The 22,884-nt window shown below is 51.3% G+C and overlaps 5 protein-coding genes and 3 pseudogenes across 5 annotated transcripts; 4 read left to right on the top strand and 4 right to left on the bottom strand.

Annotated features, from left to right (window-relative positions):
- Positions 1 to 1,631: 1,631 nt before the first annotated feature.
- On the top strand, positions 1,632 to 4,225 carry SAPIO_CDS0382 (uncharacterized protein; the record flags this gene model as incomplete). Its single annotated transcript, XM_016783177.1, has 8 exons — positions 1,632 to 1,681; positions 1,973 to 2,315; positions 2,374 to 2,525; positions 2,606 to 2,862; positions 2,943 to 3,335; positions 3,399 to 3,593; positions 3,656 to 3,760; positions 3,819 to 4,225. The coding sequence occupies 8 exons, from the start codon at positions 1,632 to 1,634 to the stop codon at positions 4,223 to 4,225; spliced, it is 1,902 nt and encodes a 633-aa protein (XP_016646377.1).
- A 612-nt stretch (positions 4,226 to 4,837) lies between these two features.
- Positions 4,838 to 5,377, top strand: SAPIO_CDS0381 (annotated as a pseudogene; the record flags this gene model as incomplete).
- Positions 5,378 to 5,552: 175 nt separating this feature from the next.
- On the bottom strand, positions 5,553 to 6,737 carry SAPIO_CDS0380 (annotated as a pseudogene; the record flags this gene model as incomplete).
- Positions 6,738 to 7,671: 934 nt separating this feature from the next.
- Positions 7,672 to 10,293, bottom strand: SAPIO_CDS0379 (uncharacterized protein; the record flags this gene model as incomplete). The annotated part of the gene is made up of 9 exons (XM_016783176.1): positions 7,672 to 7,883; positions 7,943 to 8,108; positions 8,245 to 8,302; positions 8,374 to 8,592; positions 8,690 to 9,268; positions 9,390 to 9,902; positions 9,996 to 10,039; positions 10,123 to 10,178; positions 10,245 to 10,293. The coding sequence occupies 9 exons, from the start codon at positions 10,291 to 10,293 to the stop codon at positions 7,672 to 7,674; spliced, it is 1,896 nt and encodes a 631-aa protein (XP_016646376.1).
- A 949-nt stretch (positions 10,294 to 11,242) lies between these two features.
- On the top strand, positions 11,243 to 12,760 carry SAPIO_CDS0378 (uncharacterized protein; the record flags this gene model as incomplete). Its single annotated transcript, XM_016783175.1, has 3 exons — positions 11,243 to 11,780; positions 11,920 to 12,467; positions 12,533 to 12,760. The coding sequence occupies 3 exons, from the start codon at positions 11,243 to 11,245 to the stop codon at positions 12,758 to 12,760; spliced, it is 1,314 nt and encodes a 437-aa protein (XP_016646375.1).
- Positions 12,761 to 16,059: 3,299 nt separating this feature from the next.
- Positions 16,060 to 17,891, bottom strand: SAPIO_CDS0377 (MFS general substrate transporter; the record flags this gene model as incomplete). The annotated part of the gene is made up of 7 exons (XM_016783174.1): positions 16,060 to 16,183; positions 16,237 to 16,698; positions 16,754 to 16,996; positions 17,068 to 17,188; positions 17,245 to 17,362; positions 17,417 to 17,545; positions 17,616 to 17,891. The coding sequence occupies 7 exons, from the start codon at positions 17,889 to 17,891 to the stop codon at positions 16,060 to 16,062; spliced, it is 1,473 nt and encodes a 490-aa protein (XP_016646374.1).
- Positions 17,892 to 19,157: 1,266 nt separating this feature from the next.
- On the top strand, positions 19,158 to 21,113 carry SAPIO_CDS0376 (Uncharacterized protein YjcS; the record flags this gene model as incomplete). The annotated part of the gene is made up of 3 exons (XM_016783173.1): positions 19,158 to 19,964; positions 20,028 to 20,342; positions 20,403 to 21,113. 3 exons carry the CDS (start codon positions 19,158 to 19,160, stop codon positions 21,111 to 21,113), a joined length of 1,833 nt encoding a protein of 610 aa, XP_016646373.1.
- Positions 21,114 to 22,220: 1,107 nt separating this feature from the next.
- Positions 22,221 to 22,703, bottom strand: SAPIO_CDS0375 (annotated as a pseudogene; the record flags this gene model as incomplete).
- Between the last annotated feature and the right edge of the window lie 181 nt (positions 22,704 to 22,884).

The following is a 22,884-nucleotide window of genomic DNA, read 5'->3' as shown; positions in this document are numbered from 1 at the left end:
CAGAAGCTGGGACTGGCTCACTTGATGCCTTGATGATGCCGCCTGCCAGTCTGCCTCGCAGGCCGTAATACCTGTGTAGACCCGTCCTTGTCCCCGAATCGTGCAACTAAGAACAATGACAGGTCAACGACCTGCCGGATTCAATCAAGCCGCACCATTCTCAACAAAGACAAACTCATTCGGGCCACCTTGGAAGGCGCATCTCGGGTTTGAAATGCCCGACGAACAGTTACAGTCATAATGAATTGATGATACCGTGTCGATTGAGTGGTACGTAGTGTAAGGATCCGCCATGGGAGACCCAGTCTAGGTCACGCACGCACTCGATCCGCTACAAATTTTTTTCCAACTTTTTTTTGTCTACTTGTTTTCATCCCAATCCCCAAACTTTAGTGGTTCGACAGGGTCATTATCCAGGGTGCAAAGGTTACTTTGAGCAGATCCTCCATGCATTCGATGGCCTGTTCTGCCCCACACTCTGGAACTCTCTGCACGGCTTCTCCCCAGAAGCTCCATGTACCGCAGATGGGCGACGCATGTCCGTTCCGGCTGTATCCCTCGATTTTTTGTCTTCTTGGTTTTACTTCGTACTTGTATTATTACGTCTTATATCCTACCTGTAGATGTGAGTACTTCGTACTCCGTGCACCACTCCCAGCTCCTGTCCTGGCCAATATCGTCTGCTCCCCAAGAAGACACTGAAAACCGGCTGCATCACTGCATCAAAGGACATCCAGCTCGATGCAAGCTCGACCTTTTACGTTGCCCTGGGCTTACTCTCATACACCCCTTCCATCTCGATCAAGGCATACTCTGGACAATACCACGCCATGCATCTGCCATTGCGGCGGTCTGCCCGTCCGCTTGCCCACCTTTCCTCCCTTGTCATACCAATACCGTGCCCTGTCCAGGTTACCCGCCGACCACCACACCACCTCCACCCACACACATCTCCTCCTCACCCCTCACACGTCCCCAGTCACTCCCCGCGGTAGCCCCGGTCCCAGTCCCGGTCCCCTCCCATCCCCCTGCTCATCGATCACCAAACACAAACATCGAGCTCGAATCTGCCATCTGCACCTCATTCACACGCCATATACTGTAAGTTCTCGGCCTCGAGCCACGCAGGACTGCTCGTGCTTGCAGGTTTTCGCGCACCCCGGACAGGGCTGGCCCCGAACAGTGGACGTGACGACACTGGTGGATTTGTACCGGGTGTAATGGAATGAATTTAGGTTCGTGTCATCCTGTATAATCAAGGTGACTAGCTCCAAGGAGACTCGCGTCCATGTACCTTTTCTGGCCGGCTCAAGCGACGTCTTAGCCTTTTTCTTGTTTGATCCAGATGTGTATTGTTTTCTCCGCTGGTGGGACTCCTCATCTATAATATCATCTCAGTCCCGACCCTTTCTCATCCATCTCCTCTTACCCTCCAGGCCATCCACTTCCTTTGCCTCCTCTCCGTAAACGCGTTGACTTTGTGTTTCTTTAAAACCCTAAGCGAGTCCCCTCCTCATCGGGCCGAAGCAAGGACGCCAACTCACCCAGACAACGCGACCCCAACTTGAGCAATTGAGCTCGTCGCAAACTAGTCTCGGCATTGAACGAGCAAGCAGGACATTGAGCCCACCATGTACGACGAGAAGAATGTTATCGAAAAGGCCGATGGCGACCAGGCATCGTGAGTTCCTACTCCTATTTCCTTTCCCCAACTGGTCCGCGTGAATTCTCTTTCCCCAGCCGCCATCTCCTTAGCTGCCCCCCCCAAAACCTTAATAGCTGCCGGCGCTAGTGACGTCTTTCCGTCTTTCCGGCATTCGTTCCCCCGCAATTCTCCAATAAAGTTCCCAGTCACTCGTTGGAGCACTTCACGATGCTCATTGTCGCACACCAAATAACAACCAAATAATGATATCCAAAAAGAAAATCAACACAACTAACATTGGCTTCTTATCCTTCACCCACCCTGCAGTGTCCACGCGCCCAAGGTCGACGCAGATCGCCTCAGCATCCTCAACGAGAACCTCGAAGGTGAAATTCGGAATCCCTTGAAGGGAATCCCCCGCGAAACCCTCTTCGAGAATGTCACCCGCTTCCAGCAGGAGAAGGGCCTCCCCGAGGACATTCTCCCTCTGCTCAAGAAGGGTGCACTTGTCGCGCAGGAACCCGCCGCCTTCCAATCTCTCGAGGATCTAGATGATGATGAGAAGAGAGCCTTGAAGGAGGAGGTCACCCATCGTTGGAAGCACCCGTGGCCTCTTTACTATACTATTTTCCTCAACTCCGTTGCTGCCGCCATTCAGGGTTGGGATCAGGTACGTCTGCTCTCCTGCACTCAGTTCCATATTTTTTGGCATCTCTGACTAGCTCTAGACTGGTTCCAATGGTGCCAATCTCAGCTTCCCCGTTGCCTTGGGCATTCCCGACTCTGGTGAAATTTGCAATGGGAATCAAAAGCTTTGCGACGACAACAGCTGGCTCATCGGCTTTGTCAACGCCATGCCCTACATCACTATTTGGATCTTGTAAGTCCATTTCCCCCAACAACCCTTTGCTCTTTGCGGCTCTTGACCGGTACTAACGAGGATCCTCCTTCCTCCTACAGCGCCGGTTGGATTTCGGACCCCCTCAACGAATGGCTGGGCCGTCGAGGTGTGATTTTCCTGGGCGCCATCTTTTCCCTTATCGCACCCTTTGGTATGGCTGTCTCTCAGACCTGGGGGCAGCTCGCCGCCACTCGTATGCTCCTCGGAATCGGCATGGGTCTCAAGGAAGTCACTGTCCCCGTCTTCTCTGCTGAGAACTCGCCGCCTTTGATTCGTGGTGGCTTGGTCATGTCGTGGCAGATCTGGACCGCATTCGGTAACGTCTATCCCATCCCAGAAACTTATACGTTCAAGGCGTTCGCACAATCCTGCTAACATTACATTCTTTACATCAAGGTATTTTCCTCGGAACCTGCGCCAACCTCGCTGTTGGCAAGACCGGTGATATTGCCTGGCGTCTCCAGTTCGCCTCCGCCTTCATCCCCGCCGTGCCGCTCGTCCTCGGAACCTGGTTCTGCCCCGAATCCCCTCGTTGGTACCTCAAGAAGGGCAAGTACGACAAGGCCTGGAAGTCGCTCCTCCGTCTCCGAAACACCCCCCTCCAAGCTGCTCGTGACCTGTACTATATCCACGCCCTGCTCGAGCAGGAGGTCGTCATGGTCAAAGAAGCCGGCTTCGAAGTTACGAACAACATGTTCACGCGCTTCATCGAGCTCTTCACCGTGCCGCGCATTAGGCGCGCAACTTGGGCTTCGGGTATCGTCATGATTGCCCAGCAGATGTGCGGAAGTAAGTAATCTAACTTGTTGAAATAATGCTGGGGGCCTTCAAAATACTAACGAGTGGAAAAAGTCAATATTATTGCCTTCTACAGCAGCACCATCTTCAAAGAGAGCGGTATTTCCGACTACACTGCCCTCTTTGCTAGTTTCGGCTTCGGTCTTATCAACTTCCTCTTCGCCTGGCCCGCCGTGTGGACAATTGACACCTTTGGTCGACGAGCTCTGTTGCTCTTCACTTTCCCCAACATGTTCTGGACTCTACTTGGTATGCCACCCAATGAAATTATAGTGATATATCCGCACAGGCAACTGACAACATCTTAATAGCCGCTGGTCTGTGTTATCTTATCGAGCCCGGCGTGGAAGATAGCAAGGCGCGTATCGGTGCCGTTGCCACATTTGTATACCTCTTCGCCGCATTCTACTCACCCGGTAAGAACTGCGGAACATTCCCTATTCCACACATTAAAGCAACTAACAGGTCCCACAGGCGAGGGTCCCGTCCCATTCATGTACTCTGCTGAAGTCTTCCCTCTATCCCACCGTGAGATCGGAATGTCCTGGGCCGTCGCCACCAACAACTTCTGGGCTTCGATCCTCTCTCTCACCTTCCCCCGCATGCTAATCGCCATGACGGCAACGGGCGCATTCTGTTTCTACGCAGGCCTAAACCTCGTGGCGCTCGCTCTCATCTTCTTATTCGTGCCCGAGACGAAGCAGAAGACCCTCGAGGAGCTCGACTACGTCTTTGCCGTCCCTGATAGAAAGCACGCCAAGTATCAGCTCAGTACCGTGCTTCCCTGGTGGTACAGGAAGTGGATTCTGCAGAAGAAGGGAGAGAAGTGCCCCGAGCTCTACCATGAGGATAACAAGCCTCTCACCCAAAACCAGGCTTAGGCTTAGAAATCCGCGGCCAAAATCGGCTTCTAAATCCTATTAACACTTCGTCGCGTGATGACAAGGTTTAGGAAACTGGGGTGGTCCTAATACAGAGCTATACAGGTGTGAAGAGGAGACAGTTGATAGGTCCAGTTGACTAGGGATGGGGGTGGGTTTTGTTGGAGCTAATTAAACCATTCTTTTCTACCAGACCACACCATATCTTATTTCTTTCTTTCTTAAGATACCTCTTTGCTTGACACAATATCGAGTTGCCCTTTCTTTCCTTGATTTCCTAGTTGCTAGGTTACTTCGTAGTTCGGTAAATGTGGACGCTGGCTGTGGACGCTGGTTGTGATCGACAAGAGTTCAGAGTCACAGGGACTTGTGCACTCCTCGTTGGCGACAAATTCTCCAAAAGCGGATATTCTTGAGTGGAAGTGTAAAATGAGGATAGTCGATGAGGGCTAAACAAGGCCCCACCAACCTAAAAATCCAGCCCAACATACATCTTTGGCAAGCCCTTACTGCCAAGATCAAGGTGAGTGGGCCATTTGATCAGTGTTCGAGTGTCTAATCTTAATCAATTATATCAATATTGATGACTGACTGACAGTTAGGACTCTTGCCATGGCCGAATCTCGTTTTGAATCGGAGCAATACTCCTCGGAGGCGTTCGTCGAAAGTGTGGGGGGAGTTTTATTCCGTCTGTCTTCTCGGGAGGTTTGTGTGCTACATCTTTTGGAGCGCGACGAGTATGTGCTGGCCAAAGGACGGCGCAACTGCGGAGAGTCTCGCCAGGTAACGGCCCTACGCGAGGTCACCGAAGAGACAGGCTTTGCCTGTCATCTCCTTCCTTTGAATATGCATACTCGCGCTCCGCCAGCGGTGGAAACCGAGCAGTTGGACGACCGTGCGCCCTTTTACACCAACATCTGCGAGCCTTTTACCCTGCAAATCCGCCGCCTTAGCGAAAGGCAAATCAAGCTTATTTGGTGGTTCGTAGCTGCTGTGGATGAGGATACGCAACCAAAGGAATCGCCGGAGAAGGACAGATATGCGGTGGAATTTCACAGCTACACTGACGTTCTTGACAAGTTGACGTTTCAGATGGATCGCGACATGGTTAAAAAAGCCATCGAGCTTGTGGAGAACACATATACGAAGTGAAGCGGATGTGCAGAACTCTCTGTTGTCTTGGTTGTTGTCTAGTAGCCCAACACGACTAAAAAGAAAGCAATAAGGTTTGGAATCAGTCATATCTCAAGAGCAGAGTTTGTTCAACAAACACGTTTGGAAGAAATATCTTGCAAGACCCCTTTCGGGGTAAGAATATTGGAAGCTATTATTTCCTCTCGAACAAATAGAGCTCTACCAGGTCAGGCTCCGAACCTGTATGTAGCAAGTACACCGTAGTCTGTTCTTTCACAACCCACCCATGCGTCGGCATGAGGTCAAAAAAGGCCCGTTCCGACGAGTGGCGTGGCTTCGTAGCCAAGAAGATCCGCAGCGGGTGCTCACGCGGCAGTTTGTTCTGGGATGTGGTTTTTGACTCTAGCTGCGAAAGTGTCTCGACGAGCGAGGGTATAGTGTCGGTGTTGTAGGTGCAGTCGCTGATGATGACGACATCCCACGATGGTGACATTACAGATTCGTCAAATTTGCCCTCCCTTCCATCCTCCCAGTCCAGATTCTCATACTTCATTTGTGGCGTCTTCCTTTCTGCTTTCTCCTGAGATTCTAGGAACCCCTGGATATTCGCCGTCGCCCTCTCCTCGGCTTCCACGATGTCGGTCATCAGGAATCTGTACTGGCCCAGGTAGTCTTCCTCTTGTCTGGACGTAGTGAGGAGTCCCGATAGCCCAGTGCCAAGAACACCCACGCCGCATCCGACCTCGATGATGTTCAAGGGGCGCTGCTGTCGTATCATGGATTCTAAACATGGCATGCTCCCGGCGAATCGGTTCTCATTTCCTAAGTTTCCCAACGTCTGGGTGAGGAAAGACACTGCTGCTAAACCACCGTCCCAGACATGGCGTGCAATGCTATCGCCGAATTCCTCCTCGAATTCTAGCACGATATCCTCTACGAGATGTAGTTTCCGCAGACACACATCTGTCCGGCCCTCAGTCCGATTCCCTTGGCTGAAGTCAAACCAAACAGGGACGATTAACCCAGGCGTGCCCCGCACGTTTCCGGATGGAGATGCCAGTCGCGAGAATTGGCGGGCGGCAATATTGATATCAGCGGGCCTGATCAACATCTGCTTCCAAGGCTTTGTGGGAATGGGAATGGAAATCTTGAGCACTCGGGCCCCTGGCTTCCAGCTCAAGTTGGTCTTGAACTCTGGCTTGAGTTGGTGTCCCTCATCCCTGCCCTGGGTGAAGAGACATAGCGTTAGAGCTAAGGGGCTGTTGACCGAGAGAAGGGCATCTCCGAGATCGGTGGATACGACTAAAACGAGGCTAAGGCTCGATTGTCCCTTTTGGACGTCAATGGCTGGCGGTCGTAGGAAGCGAATGTAGTGCATGGTGATAATCGGTGCGGTTGATGGAGGAGTTTTGAGTGGGAGCCTCGAGGTTGAGAAATTTTTAGTTGGCGCGACTTACCACGCGTTACGTGAGCAAATCGCCCACTTTACCTTAACCCGAACCTGAAGAGTCAAGACTAGAGGATTGTCTCTGATCTCTCGTCGTAAATACTTGGTTTGATTGATTAGTTATTTCTCTTCTTGGCCGAGCTACGAGTATCATCGCAGCCCGCTTTAGGCTGTTCTTTTCATCAGTCCACCTCTTTTGGGCTGTAAAATGAACCATGGCTTTATATGATCAGGGCGGCTTCAGAGTTCGCTGCATTCGGCTTGAGGTCAGGTTAATCGGTGATGATCACGCCAGAAAGCCCGGACCTGGTGCGCTAGTGCAATCCGGACAAAGTCGGTTGTATCTATGAAAAGGTGGACCACAGGTTAGACCCTATCGTACAAGGGTAACATTATCTGAGTGGTATAAGAATCAAATTGTCAACGTGTAGCCCAGGTTCCTCTTCAGTCCATTCAACTTGTCTTAGACTTGCTCTGCTCGAATTTATTCTTAGAAAATACCTTCTCTGCACTAGTATTCGCATAGGAGCTAACCCTGGTTGGCATTCCTAGACATTTTGCTATATCTCTCCTCGCGAGGTTAGGCTGGACCGTAAAGTTCTTCTGTTTCCCTAGGCCCCCAGGATCTCAGAACTTGCCACTGAGAGACGATGTCACCAGACGTGCGGGTTAAGCTGAGGTATGATTGACACGTCTAGTCCGCTTGAAAAAGTCGCCAAAAACCCATTAGGCTTTCGATTAACTAAGTGTCTGCCTCCTTTATGTGCCGCACGTTATTGCAAGGCGGATGCCCATCCTTGCTGGGCTGCACGTGTATCTACTTTGATGTATCACCGGAAGTGAATTGAGCAAACAATTTCATAAGCTACGACCTATTTGCTTTGAAATAGACATCTTTGGGCCTAAACTTGCGCTTGCCAAGCTGCAGCCACCAGCGGTTTTCCCCCGAGTTCATCTGGGTATGCAGCTCGAACTCGACGATAAACATCAACTTGCCATTCACCTCCCCTCGCTTGAGATGTTTGGCGGAGTTCGCATCTATCACCATCTCCAGGACGATCGGGGCATTCTTGAGTCCTTTTAGGCAAATTTAGCTTCAGGGGCTGGGATAAGGGGTCTTATCAAGGGAGACTTACGAGGTTCCGGGTGATCCTTGGTGTCCGGGTACAACGGCAAGTCGTTTATATCTTCTTCGCAGGTATGGATGATGACATCCGTTTTGAACTCTCCGCCATCACGAACGCTTTGCTGGATGATGAAGTCAGGGTATGACTTGGATACTCCCTCGCGGAACTTGTCTCCCTACAAGATACTTAGTTAGACGAGACTAAGACAGGGTAAGAGAAGGAAAGAAAAGGACGCCTCTCTCCAATGATAAGTCCCTTGACCCATTTCTGCACATTTTACAACCCTGAAGCTACCTTAATCCCATACTCACCTTTTTTATATACCAGTCGATGACCTTGACTATCCAGCCGCCGCTAGAGTCCTTGCATCTAGTTCTTGTCAGTATACTTGGAATCTTAAACGGAAAAAGTAGAATATTGGCCCTTTCCCTGGAACATACGGTCGGCTCTTGGCATCCTTGTGTCTCTCTTCGTCATATACCTCCCACGCCTCGACACCGTACGACGCTGTGGCGACGATTTGTCGCATTCGTATGAGCATCGGACCGGTTATAGTGGGCGTCAAACCAGAACCAGGCGATGGTTCAGCAGGGCGGAAAGCTCCTGCTCCAGAGGCGGAATATGCGTAGAGCACAGCTCCTTTCGCTATGGAGAGTTTTCTGCTCAGATCATGCAAGCGTTAGTGACGACAATGACAACATCGGCGAAGCGCGTCCTAAAGGACGTGCCCCTGGCTAACAGGGAATCACCGCTTACCCGTCGGGCACCTTGAGAAGCCCAATGCCCCGGTCAAACTTCCTTACGACTCCTTCCAACCTCCTTTTCAGGTACATGTTCTGTCCGAAGCCGCCAGCAAGTAAGACAGCTTTGATATTGCCTTCGCGGGCCTTTGAAGCTTCCAGGTGATCCTTCACAAGCTCTTCGATTTCATCAAGAACGGGATTAAAGACTTTCTCCCGTATTTCCTTTGCGGTGATGGGAACCTGGCCCTCGTCGATACCGTACCCGACCATTCCATCGGCAGGAAACCAAAACTGGTAGTCGTCTTTTTCGGTGCCCGTGAAACCTTCCTTGACTGAGGCCTCGAACTGTGCTACCATAGCTCGTACGCACCGCTTCAAGGTCCTCTGAAACTGATCGACTGGCCATCCTCTCTGCGCGGACCTGCGTGCCGTCTCTCTGAGGCGGCTCTCAATGTAACGCTCAAATAGGCCGTCGAGGAAGGTGCTCCCACACAGTCCACCACCGCTGATACAGAGAGAGTCTAGCGACATCTCGGGCCCACGTGGGCCGGTGTTGAACTTGGCAATCCGGTACGTTGAAAGGTCGACGGTGCTTGAAGTCGCGTGTTAGGCCAGTGATATCAGAGACGACTTGCACTTCTGCCTCTATTTTTTTTTTTTTTTTTTTTTTTTTTTTTTTTCCTTTCAAGGGGAAGAAATGAAACGCAACTTACCCACCGCCAGCGTCAAGGATCACGAATGACTGCCCTTGCTCCGGCGTCAACATCCTGTGGCCCAGCGCATAGATGCCAGCAGCTTCGGGCTCGGCAACAACCTGGATCTTATCCTTGTTAACCTCGAAGGCTAGGGCAGCACACTCTCTAGTGAGGTCCTTTGCCCGTGGTGTCCACATGGCAGGAACAGTGATGGTGTACAGTCGACGTGCGTTCGCGTATCCCGGATGCAGCGCATGTACTGATGTACGGAAGTAGTTGTCAATAGCGCGCCGGATGTGCTTCAGAAATGTGATGACCAGATTTCGACATTTGGCGAGACTCAGACGGGTGGCAAGATGCGCTGGATTATCGGGCAATATGGTGTATAGCTTGGACGTCGCAGCCCGGCGGGATTCTCGATCAGGATCGAGGCCGAGTTTGAACCATTCATACTTGTCGTCGGAATGCGATCCGTTCATTGCGTCCCTTCCGTACGTGGATGACGTGCCGTCTCCTTTCACTCTCAGGATGCTACAACCGGTATGAATGTAACCTATTAGTCGGCTTCAACGGGCTCGAAATCACGAAGAAGGGTGACAGAAGTATGCTGGCAATATTAATTACCTTGGAATCCTTTCGGCTGACCACTGTTCCCAATCCTTCATAACCTAGCGCAACATGCGGCATAAGTATCTTTTGTTGCCAGATAGCGAAGTCGCCTCGTAGCCTCGAGACGGAATATTCCGCTCACCTCTACCTCGACCTGAGCATCGGGTTTAAAGTATGCGACGGATGTGTGAGTGGTCCCTGTTGACCCTTGGGTTTTAGTATTGAGAAAGAAAATCAAGAGGGTTCGTCGCAGGAATGCCATACCGAAGTCCACGGCGATGAAGATTGTTGAGTGGAGAGAATTGGAAGTCATCGTGTCTTGATTTCAACTCAGAGATAATTGAAGGTGCTCGATCTGAGACATCGGATAACATGCGGCGTTGAAGAGTCAAGGAAAGTCTCCATCAGGCTGGACTGGAAGGGAAAAAAGGTGGTCGAAATTATAACTTGAACCCCTCTCTATTAGAAGACGAAACGCACTGCGAATGATTGCACATTCTATTTGCATCTATTGGATTAAAAATGGCCATCTCCGCACCAAACAGGGGAGGCGTTGAACAGGAGACTTGCCGAGCCTTGCTTGGAGGCGTGCCGCACCGGAGTTCTATTGAGTTCCATCGAGCAATTTCCACACAACCAGCTGGTCAAAGCAAGAGATGCCAGAGCCTGGTGTTAACGCCAGGCCAAGAGGGTGCGGTGGGATGACTGCCAAGTTATCACAAAACACTTAGAGGTGGCGTTGAGGGGGTTGCAGGCAAGGCCGTTATGGATGTCCGTCCTCTCGTATATGAGACAGGGTTGGGGGAAGGGGGAGGGGTGTGTGCGTCGGGTCTAGGCTATGCAAATGCTCGTCAAGGAAAAGGCCACCCACATCAGCGAGACTGCTTCCACCCCCCTCCTATCAGCCAGTCAGACCGCTACCCGACATCCGTCGAGAGAGCCACGTCAATATCGGCTGCATACGCCCATTCCAGTTCCCCTCCCCCTTCTTTTCCTTCCGGTTCCGAAAACCGACAAAATTTTGCCCAAGAGTGCTGGCCCGACAATCCGAGAATTCTTGGAGCCCCAGGAGTCCCAGACTCCTCGGAGCCCAGACGAGCATCGACCCAACCCATTGGGAGATGAATGAAGACGTAGTTCTGTGGGAAGCCCTATTCTTGTTTTGAAACCGGTTTTTGAACCGCCATAGACCCAGAACATTTACGCTTGGTTTTGATTTTGTCTTGTGTCTTGTAAAGCGCCGACTTCTCCGCTTGGCCGCTATGGACTCGTCCGAGTCGTTGACCCTAGACAGGGCGATTGGCCATATCGAAGAGCTCGAGAGACAAAATAGCGAACTGATCATGAACATCCGACGTCTCCAGAGGGACTATAATGTGATCACGGACACTGAAATAGAAGACGAGTACGTCAAGCTCCAGGTCAGCGTCGACAATTGGATTCGGACCTTGGTGCGAGAGGTCAGGGACCAAACGGGGATGAGCCTGTCCCAAGTCTTTCGAGAATCCATCCAGTCCTTTCACCCAACCACGATAGAAATGCTCTTTAACGTCTTGGCTTCGGCGACGTCGCCCGACGAGCTGTACAAAATGAGGGCCAACTGGCAGGCGCACCAGGCTGGATGGGTCGCTTGGTTCGCGAAATACACCTCGTCGGTCCACATGATCTTATCACTGGAAATTTGGAAGTTCCTCCACGAAAAGATATTCCTGGTCAAGCTCCCGGTGGGCACAAGGAAGCACTTTGGTAGGCTTGTCACAGAGATGGCACTGGCTGATGATGTTTCATCCAGCGATGGGAGTAAGTGCCTTGAAATCGGGTGTGTAGACCGTGAGGGGAGAAAATGTGCTTTTTTTTTTCTTTTCTCTTTTTTCCTTTCCCCCTTGCCAGGTGAGGGAGAGAGACCCGTGAGGTTCAGAGCTGACCAAACCGCCGATAGAGTATTTACCTAGATGGAGGACCGAAACCCTCCGAATGTTCGTCGAGTCAGAGACCTTTCAGGTAGACAGAGAAGAAGCGATAAAATTGCGACTCGACTCCTTAACACGCACTTTCGAACAATGGCCCTTCATGACTGATATCAAGAAGGATGTACTCGCACCGCATCTCTCCAGTTTCGAGGAGACTGTCTTCCGTCCCGCAGTAGACCTACACATGGAGGTTAGGCGCTCCCCCACGTTATATTCTTTCAGAAAACCCGCCATCTTTCTCGGCGACTCATGGGACACAGTGAACTCCGGCTACTGGAGGTTCAAGGAAATCAGCCAGTGGGTTGACTTGGTGGAAGGAGAAAGCGCGGAGGATATTTTTGACTGCCTGGTACCGGGCATCTACCGCGTCGACAACTCGGGACGTACCCTTCAGGTGTCCCGCCCCGTGATGTTGGTCTACGACTCGAGGCCCTCGGGCTCCATCAGCCCTCTTTGGGACCACCCTCCAGCTTCAGTACACCGCACCTACTCCTACCATTCGAGTGCAGGCACACCAGTATCAGAGTTTCCCGTCCACCGATCTGGAGATTCGGGGCCGCATTCCCTCTCCGAATCAGCCAGTGGCAGAATAGGGACGAGGAATACGGAATCGATGAGGTCCAGATCTCGACAGCAAGCACGCAAGGAGAAGGGAGAGAACTCGCATCCCAGGCAAAGTCCGAGACGGGAGAGCACATGGACTCTTTCCAGATGGCCCAAAAGCTGGTCGCTACCTCTAAACTCAACCACGCAGAAATCGCAGAAACACGCACCCCAGAAGTCATCGCGAAGACCATCTACTTCTCATGAAGACCGTCCATCTCACCCGCCAGACACCAGACCGCCACGTCGTAGCCGAACAACACCGGTAGGGGGATTAACTGGGAACATTGGAGAGCGTAGGATGACATTGTCAATGAACTCTACGGTGGGAGACGTAAGCGAGGGGGTCGAAGCCTCTGCCGTGGCAGTTTCTCCTTACAACAATCACAGAGGGTATCGGATTGATAGCACAGCAGATGATTTTTATAACGAAGTAGAGATAGTTCTGCAGGATTCGGATCCAACTTTCTCAGAAGGATGCGGGTGGCGATAAATAGAAAGGAATATTACTGTAAAATAAGTTCGCACGAGTGTCCATCCCAAGGTTCCTTCGCTACATGTTACGCCATGTAACCTCCATTCATCGTTATAGCTCATCAACGCCGACCGACGCTATTCATCAAGGCAACCCCGAACGGGGAGTTATATTCCACCATCTTGATCGATTGACGACTCGAGGTCCTGGGGGAACTTGCCGATCGGACCCGGGACTGACTATAGGCGGAGATCTCGGTGGTCTCGGTGGTCTCGGTGGTCTCGGTGGCGGAGGCCGCACTGATTCCTCTGATGGAGTCGATGACGATTCCCACGATGGAGGGCGCCGATTGCGGCGACGGTACCGGCGTCTGTTTCGGGATACCGCGCAACAATAACACGTAATAATGATGAAGACCCCAAGCAGAACGCCGACGATAATCAAGACAGTACGGTTCAACTCCTGGGCATCACCACCATGCGTCGAGGCCGGGGCGGGTGCTGGCTGGCTGGCTCCAGGTCCTGGTTCTTCGGCCGTTGATTCGGGGGTCGTGCGCGGTGAGTCGGGTGCGATTGTCCCGAGCAACAGAGTCGTGGTAAACGTAGTTGAACCCCGGACCACGGGTATAGTGACATAGTATTCGACCGAACGTCCTCTCAATGCAACATTTTCCTTTCGGATATTCATCCTCCCCTAGATCGTGCATTCGAGAGAAAACACCGTGTAACTGCGGTCTGACGGGGAAAGGAAGTATCTAGGATAAACTGCGTGGCTGCCCGAAAGGTTAGACAAACGGGGGTACGACCTATTCGCACCATTCCCGAGCCTCCGGTGCCGACTCGTGTGGATTTCTCGTCCATTTTTTTGTAGTTTATCAGCGGCGCAGGACAATTCCAAATCATCCCGTATCCCCTCTCTGGAGACAACGATGGTGATAGACACCATTACCGAGCCTCATTCTGGGGCGACCCCAGCAGCCTGGCCCCAATATTCGACGTTTGCGCATCTATAATGCAGACCGGACTGGAATTTCTCACCATCTCATTGGAGTATTTTACGTAAAACTCAAGTTGGTGTGCCACACGCTATCACAGGAAGGCGACCACTGAGGGTGCAATCAATGTCTCCTCAGTCTGCATTAGAGGCCTCGCAGGCGGTCGCCGAGCCAATGGCCTCAAGTGTGGCTTATTGAAGTGCTCGGAGCTAGCAATCTCCCGGGTAGTTCTAATTCTTTTCGACTTGCACGCCCCGGTGTCCGACGGCTACATTGATTCACCAACTGGCCCTGCCGCTTTCCCGGATGTGACGATTTGGCTTGAGGGGAGTTGAGGTACCACGGAAGTTGCGTGGGGTCACCTCGTGCGAGGCCCAATTATTAACCAGAGTCGTGTACAAGTGTGAGGACATCGGCCGTGGATGCATTGCTTAGATAAATAAAGCGAAGGACTTACGTGAGTTGCCATGCTTAAGAAGAAAGATATGTCCAGGCACACCCAAAATCGAACCGGGGTCCGCCTCTCTATGGTAGTGAAACGGGCTGGTGCAGCCTGCCCGCACATCACACATATGAAAAAGGAACAGGTGTTGCCAATGGTCTGGAATAGCTCTCGCAAGAAGCCACCGCAGAGCTCTGACGAGGATTGGCAAACGTCGATTTGATTGATCAAGGGGATCCTCTCAACTCTAAGGGTTCAGAAACGTAAACCTAAATCGCATAAGTAGATAGTCGTGATGTCTTCAGTCTCTGAGGGTTAGGATCTGCAGAAGAAATTTGGGAGAATAGGCATGCAAAACACGAATTTGAACCCAAGGTCGTTATTAGAATACTTCACTTGTTTTCAGCAGGCTTTTAGAGGCCAATCTCTCTGTACTCCCGCACACTGTTCGCTTTCGCTACACGTCTCGGGTTTCTTCATGGCGCGCACTTTAACGATCTAGGGTAGACTAGAGAAGGGGGTTTATCATTATCCGAGCTTGGTAAAAGGTAAAATTACCAGGCGCGCGAAGAGCATAATCAAGATGAGATATATAAGGGCAAGGAACAGTAGAACAGTACTGGGCCACTAACTCAAAATCTCCTGGCCATCCCCAGTCCACGCTCAAACTTACGGGCGTTGTTCTTTTTGGACACCGCATTCTTAGTCCATGTCGCAGCTACGATACCTGCCTGCCCTTCTTGTCCATTATCCGCTCGTCAAATATTGTCTGCACTAGCTAGATGAAGACCTCCGCCCTTAGACTCCTTCCGCCCGTTGCTATTGATTATCAAACGCATCCCCAACACAGCTTAACCGCTTCAGTATCCAATTTTGATGAGTGAGCCATACCGGTACAAAGCGGTCGGACCGAGAACGCCGAACGGTCGAAACCTAGAGGACATGAGTCCTGAGCATCCTTCCGGTGAGTACGGCAAAGCACAAAGGCCAAGAAATATGCCGGGTTCTTTCAATCGTAGTAATTTAGGGTGTTGTAACAAATAGAACATTGAGGAAGTGCCCTTCGATACGCTCCGGGCGATCTGAAAGGAGATTGAACCGAGCTTCACTTGTGCGAGGTTTCATTGTTTCCCTCAAGATTCCGGTAAAGCCGAAGCTGCGCCTTTTTGGGGCTGCGGAGAAATAAGGGGTCAAACTTCAAACCACTCTCAATGTTGAAAAAAAGATATTATCAAAGGGGTTACCTGGTGGGGCTGCCGAGTATCGGAACTCAACTTGGCCCGAGGTGGGCCCCGGGAAGCCTTACGATTCAGGCGCCCTGATCAATCCGCGTGCCGGGCCCGCACTTTCGGTATGCATCGAAGATGGTTGTAAAAGCTTTTCCTAAATTGACTATTTCCACTTCATAGCCGAGGTACGAAACGATGGAAGAAACTTTTCACTGTAGTTTTTAAAGTCTATTGGAAGGGACGAACAGCGGTAGAACTCGACATTCAAGTCGAAGTCTAGGCAGTACAGTTTCCAAGACGCAATAATGCCGAACCAGCCTGTACCTTGCCTGCGATGGAACTGGCAAAGGGTAGAAAACAGCAGATTTAAATGGTATACCGGAAGCTAGGAAGATCCTCAATAACCTTCTCACCCTTATCCGCCTTGCGATTGCTCACATAGAAATGAATGCTGAGCGCAGCGACAATGACCAAGATGATACCATTGGCCCTACGCCACAAGTTAGCGAGCAGCGAGACCTTAAGGGCTGCGGTATAACTTACGTGATGCACCCAACCATTCCAGGCAAGTACGAGGGCTTGTCCTGGGCTCGGAAAATGAGCGAACCGGCAATGCCACCAGTGCCACCGAAACTGATCATGCTACCACTGCAGAAAGCTCTCTTCCAGGGACCTCGGATGTTGTTTGCCTGGTACACCATGACGGATGCGATGTTGGCACTGGCTCCGGCCGTGACGAGAAGCGAACCAAGGTACTGAGCCCCAGCCACCGGCGCCCACTTCATGAGAACCAATCCCGTGATGCTAAGGATAGCGTTCATGATGAGGACAGGCGCGCGAACGCGGTGCTTATCGGAAAGCCAACCTTGGATGTACATCAAGATCATGGCGAGGACATACGGAGGCGTGCTCAGAACCTGAGAGATAGTAACGGAGAAGCCCATGTTTCCCTGGATAATGATGGGCAAGTAGAAGCCGACGGAGTAGGCCTGAAGAGTGGAGCAGCTGAGTAAAGTTAGCGGAATCTCTTGCCGAAGAATTTACGAAGCGTGTGACCTACAAGAAAAGCATGGCGAAAGCCCAGACCTTGAGGTCTTTCGCGGGCTTTAGGTACTTCCTCCAGGCAAACTTTTCAGGCTCGCCGTCGTCTCGATCACGGTTGATTCGACGAACGATGAAGGCAGTTTCCTTCTCGGTAAGGAAACCCCAGGCCTTATGCGCATTTTCGGGGAAGTCGACCATGAAGATGAAGCCTAGTATACCGACAATAATCGTAATCAAACCTTCCATGATGAAGATCCACCTATAAGTCGAGTCGTTAGAACCACCAGACCTCTTTAAACTTTTTATATTGTCGAACTCAGGGTAGCATACCTCCAACCATTGTAGTTGGCTATACCCTTCATCTGGGAGAATAACAGGGCGAGAAGTCCTCCAAGGGCAGAGCCGGCGACACCAAGCAAGTAGAAGACTGAAACCCTCTTGTGCAAGTGATCTGATGAAAATTAGCAATAAATTGCCATTACGCTATGCTTATACGGCGCTACTAACATCGTGAGTACCAGGAGGAGATGAGATAGTACTGGCCGGCGAAGCAACCAGCCTCGAGAGCGCCAAGAAGCATTCGAAGAGCAATCAGAGAATGCCAGTGCTGGACGAACCCAAAACACTATAGGTTGTCAGCGGAAGTCTCCCCTGAGTAATTTCGAATGTATGAACGCACCATCATAATGATACCCCAAGCTGTAACAATGGAGGACAGGAACATGCGAGGGCCGAGTTTTCGGACGAAGGCACCGGCAGGGAATTGCAAGGCTACGTAAGGACCGAAAAAGACGAGAAGAGTGATAGACTATCGACTTGTGTTAGTTGGGCTAGTGCTTAGCTGCTGGCTAGACACTTGAGTTGAAAGAGATACTCACGTAACGGTTTGAAACCCCGAGAGCCAGGTCTTTGGTCATTCCCGCAATCGCAGCGTTCGACATGTTCGCGCGATCCAAGAACGACACGGCCTGCATGGCTCCCAGAATGATCAACAAGCGGCGGTCGACCTTGTGAATGATCTTTCGCTGCTCGGCCACCGTGTACTCCTCATCGTCGTCAACATCCTGGGGCACGTTGAAAGGCTTCTCATCATACTGAACGTCTTCCGGCCCTGGTAGAGCCGCCTTGCTGTCCCTGGGTTCGATGGCCGCCATTGCCTCCAAGTCTAGAATATGGGAGTTGAGATGTGAATAGGACAGGATGCTCGACTGTGGAGTTTTCGAGGATCACCAAAGGAACGAAATCCGGGGTAATATATACTAGGTGGAGACGGTGTGGAGTAGGTTTCTTAGCGGCATTCAGATGGGAGCCCGGGACCCAGGACTCGGCAACGCATAGAAGCCGATGACCATTGCCCCATCCAGTTCCCCGGTGTGCTTCCCCGGGATGTTTGTTACTGCCATGCGGGGAGAACATGAGATCATCCCCCCGGCCGGGGTCCGCGATTCCGGCCGTAACGACATAAACTACCAAGATCAATTTGTTTGCGTTTAGTTTTGAACATTGGCCCCCGGGCTTTGGAGAACGTCCCGCATTCTCTCTTTCACTTCCCGCCACACACTGAGGCTGTTATGCACTATAGACCCGGGCTACAAGTTGCTTTAACCGTTAGACGCCAGGTGGAGAGCAGATTAGAGCCGCTCCCCGGCCCCCACATCGGATATTTAAACGGCCACAGGGCTGATGGGAAAGGGAATATTAATCTTTTGGTGCGGATCTCGGCCTGGGCGACCTGCGCTCTCCCGCTCCCGTGTCCCCCGCTTCCTATTTCGGCTACCTCCATCGAGGTAAGTCATAGCGTCCGATCTGCAATCTTTTGCGGGACATGTTGAGATTTCACCAGCTCCTTTCGGTATCGCCTCATCTAGGTAACCGACTCCTGTCAACCCTCAGATTTGGGTCGAAAATTGTGTTAATTTTTTCCGGACAATGCGGGGTATCTGTGCGGGGATTACATTTCGCGGAATTGGTCTTGGTCAATTTCTTGGCTCGCATTCGATTTGTGTGTAGAGGCGCTTTTGAGGCGAAGATTGAAATGATCGCGACGAGACCGCGAGAGGATACGGCCAAGTCGGCTACTGTCAACGAAGCCGAATGCCTCGCCTTGCCATGAGGACAAAGAAGAAAAATACTCCTAGAAAAAACAGTAGCGACGAAGCCGAGCCACTCAAGTAGAAGCCGAGCCACTCAAATAATCACATTGTCGCTAGCGGCAAGCAACTTGTGGCGTCTAGCGCTTCGAGCATTGGTTGCAAGCGCACAATAAAGACGAAGTCATTTCCCTCCATTTTTGGAGTCGCGAGAGTTCCGCTATCTCGGCGTCTCCTGTTTACCTTCCCATTTCCACCGCCTGCAAGCACAGACTTCATTTCTTAACACTTGCATAACTGCCGGAACAGGAAATAAGAAAAGAGGACGCAATGACACTTCAGCCATCATTTGAGGATAGGCAAGACTTCGTCGACGCCGAACGAGGCTTTATCGCGAAGCTCGAACCTGGCGTCATTAAGAACGCCGCCGGCGATGTGGTGTGGGATATTGACCAATTCAAATTCCTTCATGGAGAATGCCCCTCGACGGCAAACCCGAATCTATGGCGCCAGGGCCAGCTGAACTCGAAACAGGGTCTCTTTGAGATCTGCCCCGGTATCTACCAGGTTCGCGCCTTCGACTTGTCCAACATTTCCATCGTCGAAGGAAAAGAGGGAATCATCATTATTGATCCTCTAGTATCGTGCGAATGCGCGGCAGCGGCATTGGAGATTTACGAGAAACATCGTGGCAAGAGGAAGGTGACTGGTATGATTTACTCGCATTCCCACGGCGACCACTACATGGGAGCCGCAGGTGTCATTCCGCAGGATGCAGGCGACTCAATCCCCATTATTGCACCGGAAGGGTTCATCGAGGCCGTGATGAGCGAAAGCATCATGGCTGGCCCATCCATGAGGCGTCGCGGAGCCTACATGTATGGGAGAGAGCTTCCCCGGTCGCCCGAGGGTCATATCGGCGTCGGCCTGGGAATGGGCTCGTCTACTGGCGTTACCTCTCTCATTCTTCCCAACACGCTCATTCAGAAGACCGGCGACGAGTTGATGGTCGATGGGGTGAGGATTGTCTTCCAGATGGTACCCGGCTCAGAAGCTCCGGCCGAGATCAATTTCCACTTTCCCGAATTCAAGGCGCTATGCATTGCAGAGACAGCCACAAACTGCATGCATAATATTGTAAGTGGTCCAAAAGATGGCCTTAGAGGTGTGCAACTTAACTCGGTACTAATGACATTCTAGGTGACGCTACGTGGAGCCCAAGTCCGCGATGCCAAGGCGTGGTCTGGATATCTTGACGAGGCTATCGTAATGTTCGGCGGCGAGACGGATGTCCTTTTCGGAAGCCACAACTGGCCCACATGGGGACGAGAGGACCTGACGCGGAGGCTGGAAGAGCAGAGGGACATGTACGGCTACATGCACGACCAGACTCTTCGGATGATGAACTTGGGTATGACTGGAGTCGAGATCGCGGAGCGCATCACGCTTCCTCCCGCCATCCAGAAGGCCTGGCACTGCAGAGGGTTCTACGGGTCTCTGAGCCACAATATCAAGGTATATATACCGCGAAGCCATTACTTATGCCTAAAATTGACTTACATACATTATTAATAGGGTATCTACCAAATGTATATGACTTGGTTCGACGGCAACCCTTCACATTTGTGGCTTTACCCTCGCGTCGAGGAAGGCAAGCGCTATGTGCAGTGCATGGGTGGCACCGACAACGTCTGCACAATGGCCAAGAACTTTATCGAAAGCGGCGACTCCAGATTTGCGGCGACCCTGCTCGACCACGCTTATGCCACGGAGCCAGCCAATGGCACGGTGAAGGACCTCCTTGCCACCGCCTACGAGAAGCTCGGGTACGGTGCCGAGAATGCGACTTGGCGAAACTTTTATTTGGTTGCCGCCCAAGAACTCCGCACCGGCAGGTCGGCAGGCATGATTGGAGGTGGTCGAACCCCTCTCGGTCCTACGCTCACCGTGGGCCAATGGCTTGACATCATGTCGATTCAACTCGACGGGGAGAGGGCGACGGGCGATTCCTTCTCCGTCGACTTCGACGTCCTGGATGTGAAGGAGAAGTGGAGACTGATTCTCAGCAACGGTACTCTACACAAACGCAACCTAAGCTCAAGCAAGACGGCGCCTATTGCGAGCGCAGACTTGACGCTGCGTATGAATAAGGCGGAGCTGCTTGAGGCTCTTCGCGGGAAAGGGGTTGCCACGGATCAAGTAGAAGGCGATTTGAAGGTCTTGGATAAACTGAGGGATTTCATTTCCGTATCTAAAAGCTCCGGGCGCGGCCCTAGTCAGCTATAGGCAATACTTGTACCAATGGTCAACTAAAGCAGTGATCGAACGACAGCTCGCTGCAGCGCCGTATAGCGATGTTTCGTGGCCTCGCATGGCTTTCCCTGATGACAAGCTGACCGCTGGAATATATGAGGAAGTTACTAAGCATTATCATAATCGCATGTTCTGCTTCGGGTACACGAACAACTACGACTGAAAAGCAGCAGGTTATACACCGGATGATATTAAAGTCTTTCCGTCGAAAATGGCCAAATATGGAGCCGTTTTCCAGATCCAACCGATGTGGGCGGCGCAAGGTATACAAGCTTTCACGGCTCGGAGCACACAAATACTCAAGGATAAGGGAATCGCAGGCTATCTCGAACAGATCGTTGAACCGGCGAGGGGAATGGTGGAAGGCGGTGCAGCGGGGATGGGAAGCTGCCTAGCTGACGCTTCGGTTTGACAGGACTAATTCTAAAAGCGGGTATTTAAATCTAGAAGGTTGAAGACTAGAGCTTTTCTACAATAGATCCTTCTTTCTTTTCTTAACTCTTTTCTTGTTTTCCCTTTCTCTCTTTCTTCTTTTTTTTTTTTTTTTTTTTTTCTAGTATTATTTTTATTTTTATTTTTATTTTTAGAAAAGAGCTATACTACCTAGTTTTGTATCTTACTCGACGTAAAAGAGGCTGGGTGAGGACGTCTTATTGTTAGGCGGTTTCCCTATATACAGATCTTGTCTGTTTATCTAGCATAACGTAGATGTAGATTAGGGACTGATTTAGCTGAGGATAGCAATCCTATATCGAAATACATTTAGAGTCTTGACTCTTCTTGATTCCCAGGAGCTCCACCTGCTCTGACTTGAACCTCGACGACCAGAGTCCTGTGTCTTCCCACTCGTCACCATCGTTGTCTTCCTCCCATTCCGACGATACTCTCGAAGGTATATCTTCTAAGAGTCTCGTCCCTGTGGGGAGAACCCTCTCAAGAAATAATACAGACAGTGTCGCGATAGCTGCAGGAATACAGATCGATAGCTGCATACCAAAAGATACCATATCATTTATAAAGGGTACAGGTTCGTCAAAGTTCTCTTCCTTCTGCTCTTGCAGATACTGGAGTCTGATGGGGTCACGCTTCCAGCGCTTGTTGAGTGGGAGGATAGCAGCAAGCACGGCGAATGTAGATGCCGTAGGCAGGATGAATGCGAATGCCGCTACCAGAATCTTTAGCTTGGCCCGCCCAATAGCCCGTGGTCCAGATGACGGTGTAAGGACACCTTTCCAGGAGGTACCAGCTGGGGATCCAGGCCACAAGAGCGGATCCTAAGGCAATACCTTTATAGGTGAGGATTGGCGCAAATATCTCACGGAAACGTTGTATCGCGATGCTCTCGATATCGCAGTTGGGGTCAGAAAGGGTAGAGCTGGCGGCTGTGTGATTCTCGAATTCTTCGGATGGGTTCTTAGGCGAGCACGTGGGTGAAATTCGCGAGTTTGATAAAACGAAAGATAAAACCGAAAATGCAAAGAAGAAAAGATGAACAAACGCAACGTAGACGTTGGCGAGGGCATTCGCTAGGCGGCGGTTGGGGTAGGCGCAGCAGGACGGCATCTTGAAGTAGGCAAGCCTTCGGGAGAGTTTGATAAAAACTGGCGCTGCAACAAATTTACCTTGAACTCGTGGATAAGGGAGGTGGATGGTTTGGTTTTGGGTCACACAACCTACCCCCAGCAACAGGGGCAAATACAAAGTAGAAAAAAGGGGAAGGGTGGGAAGCTCAGCCCCTCGGCAA

This window comes from Scedosporium apiospermum (assembly GCF_000732125.1).
Source record: "Scedosporium apiospermum strain IHEM 14462 chromosome Unknown SEQ_SAPIO_0022, whole genome shotgun sequence".
NCBI lineage: Eukaryota > Fungi > Ascomycota > Sordariomycetes > Microascales > Microascaceae > Scedosporium > Scedosporium apiospermum.
This window is presented reverse-complemented; position numbering and strand designations above follow the sequence as displayed.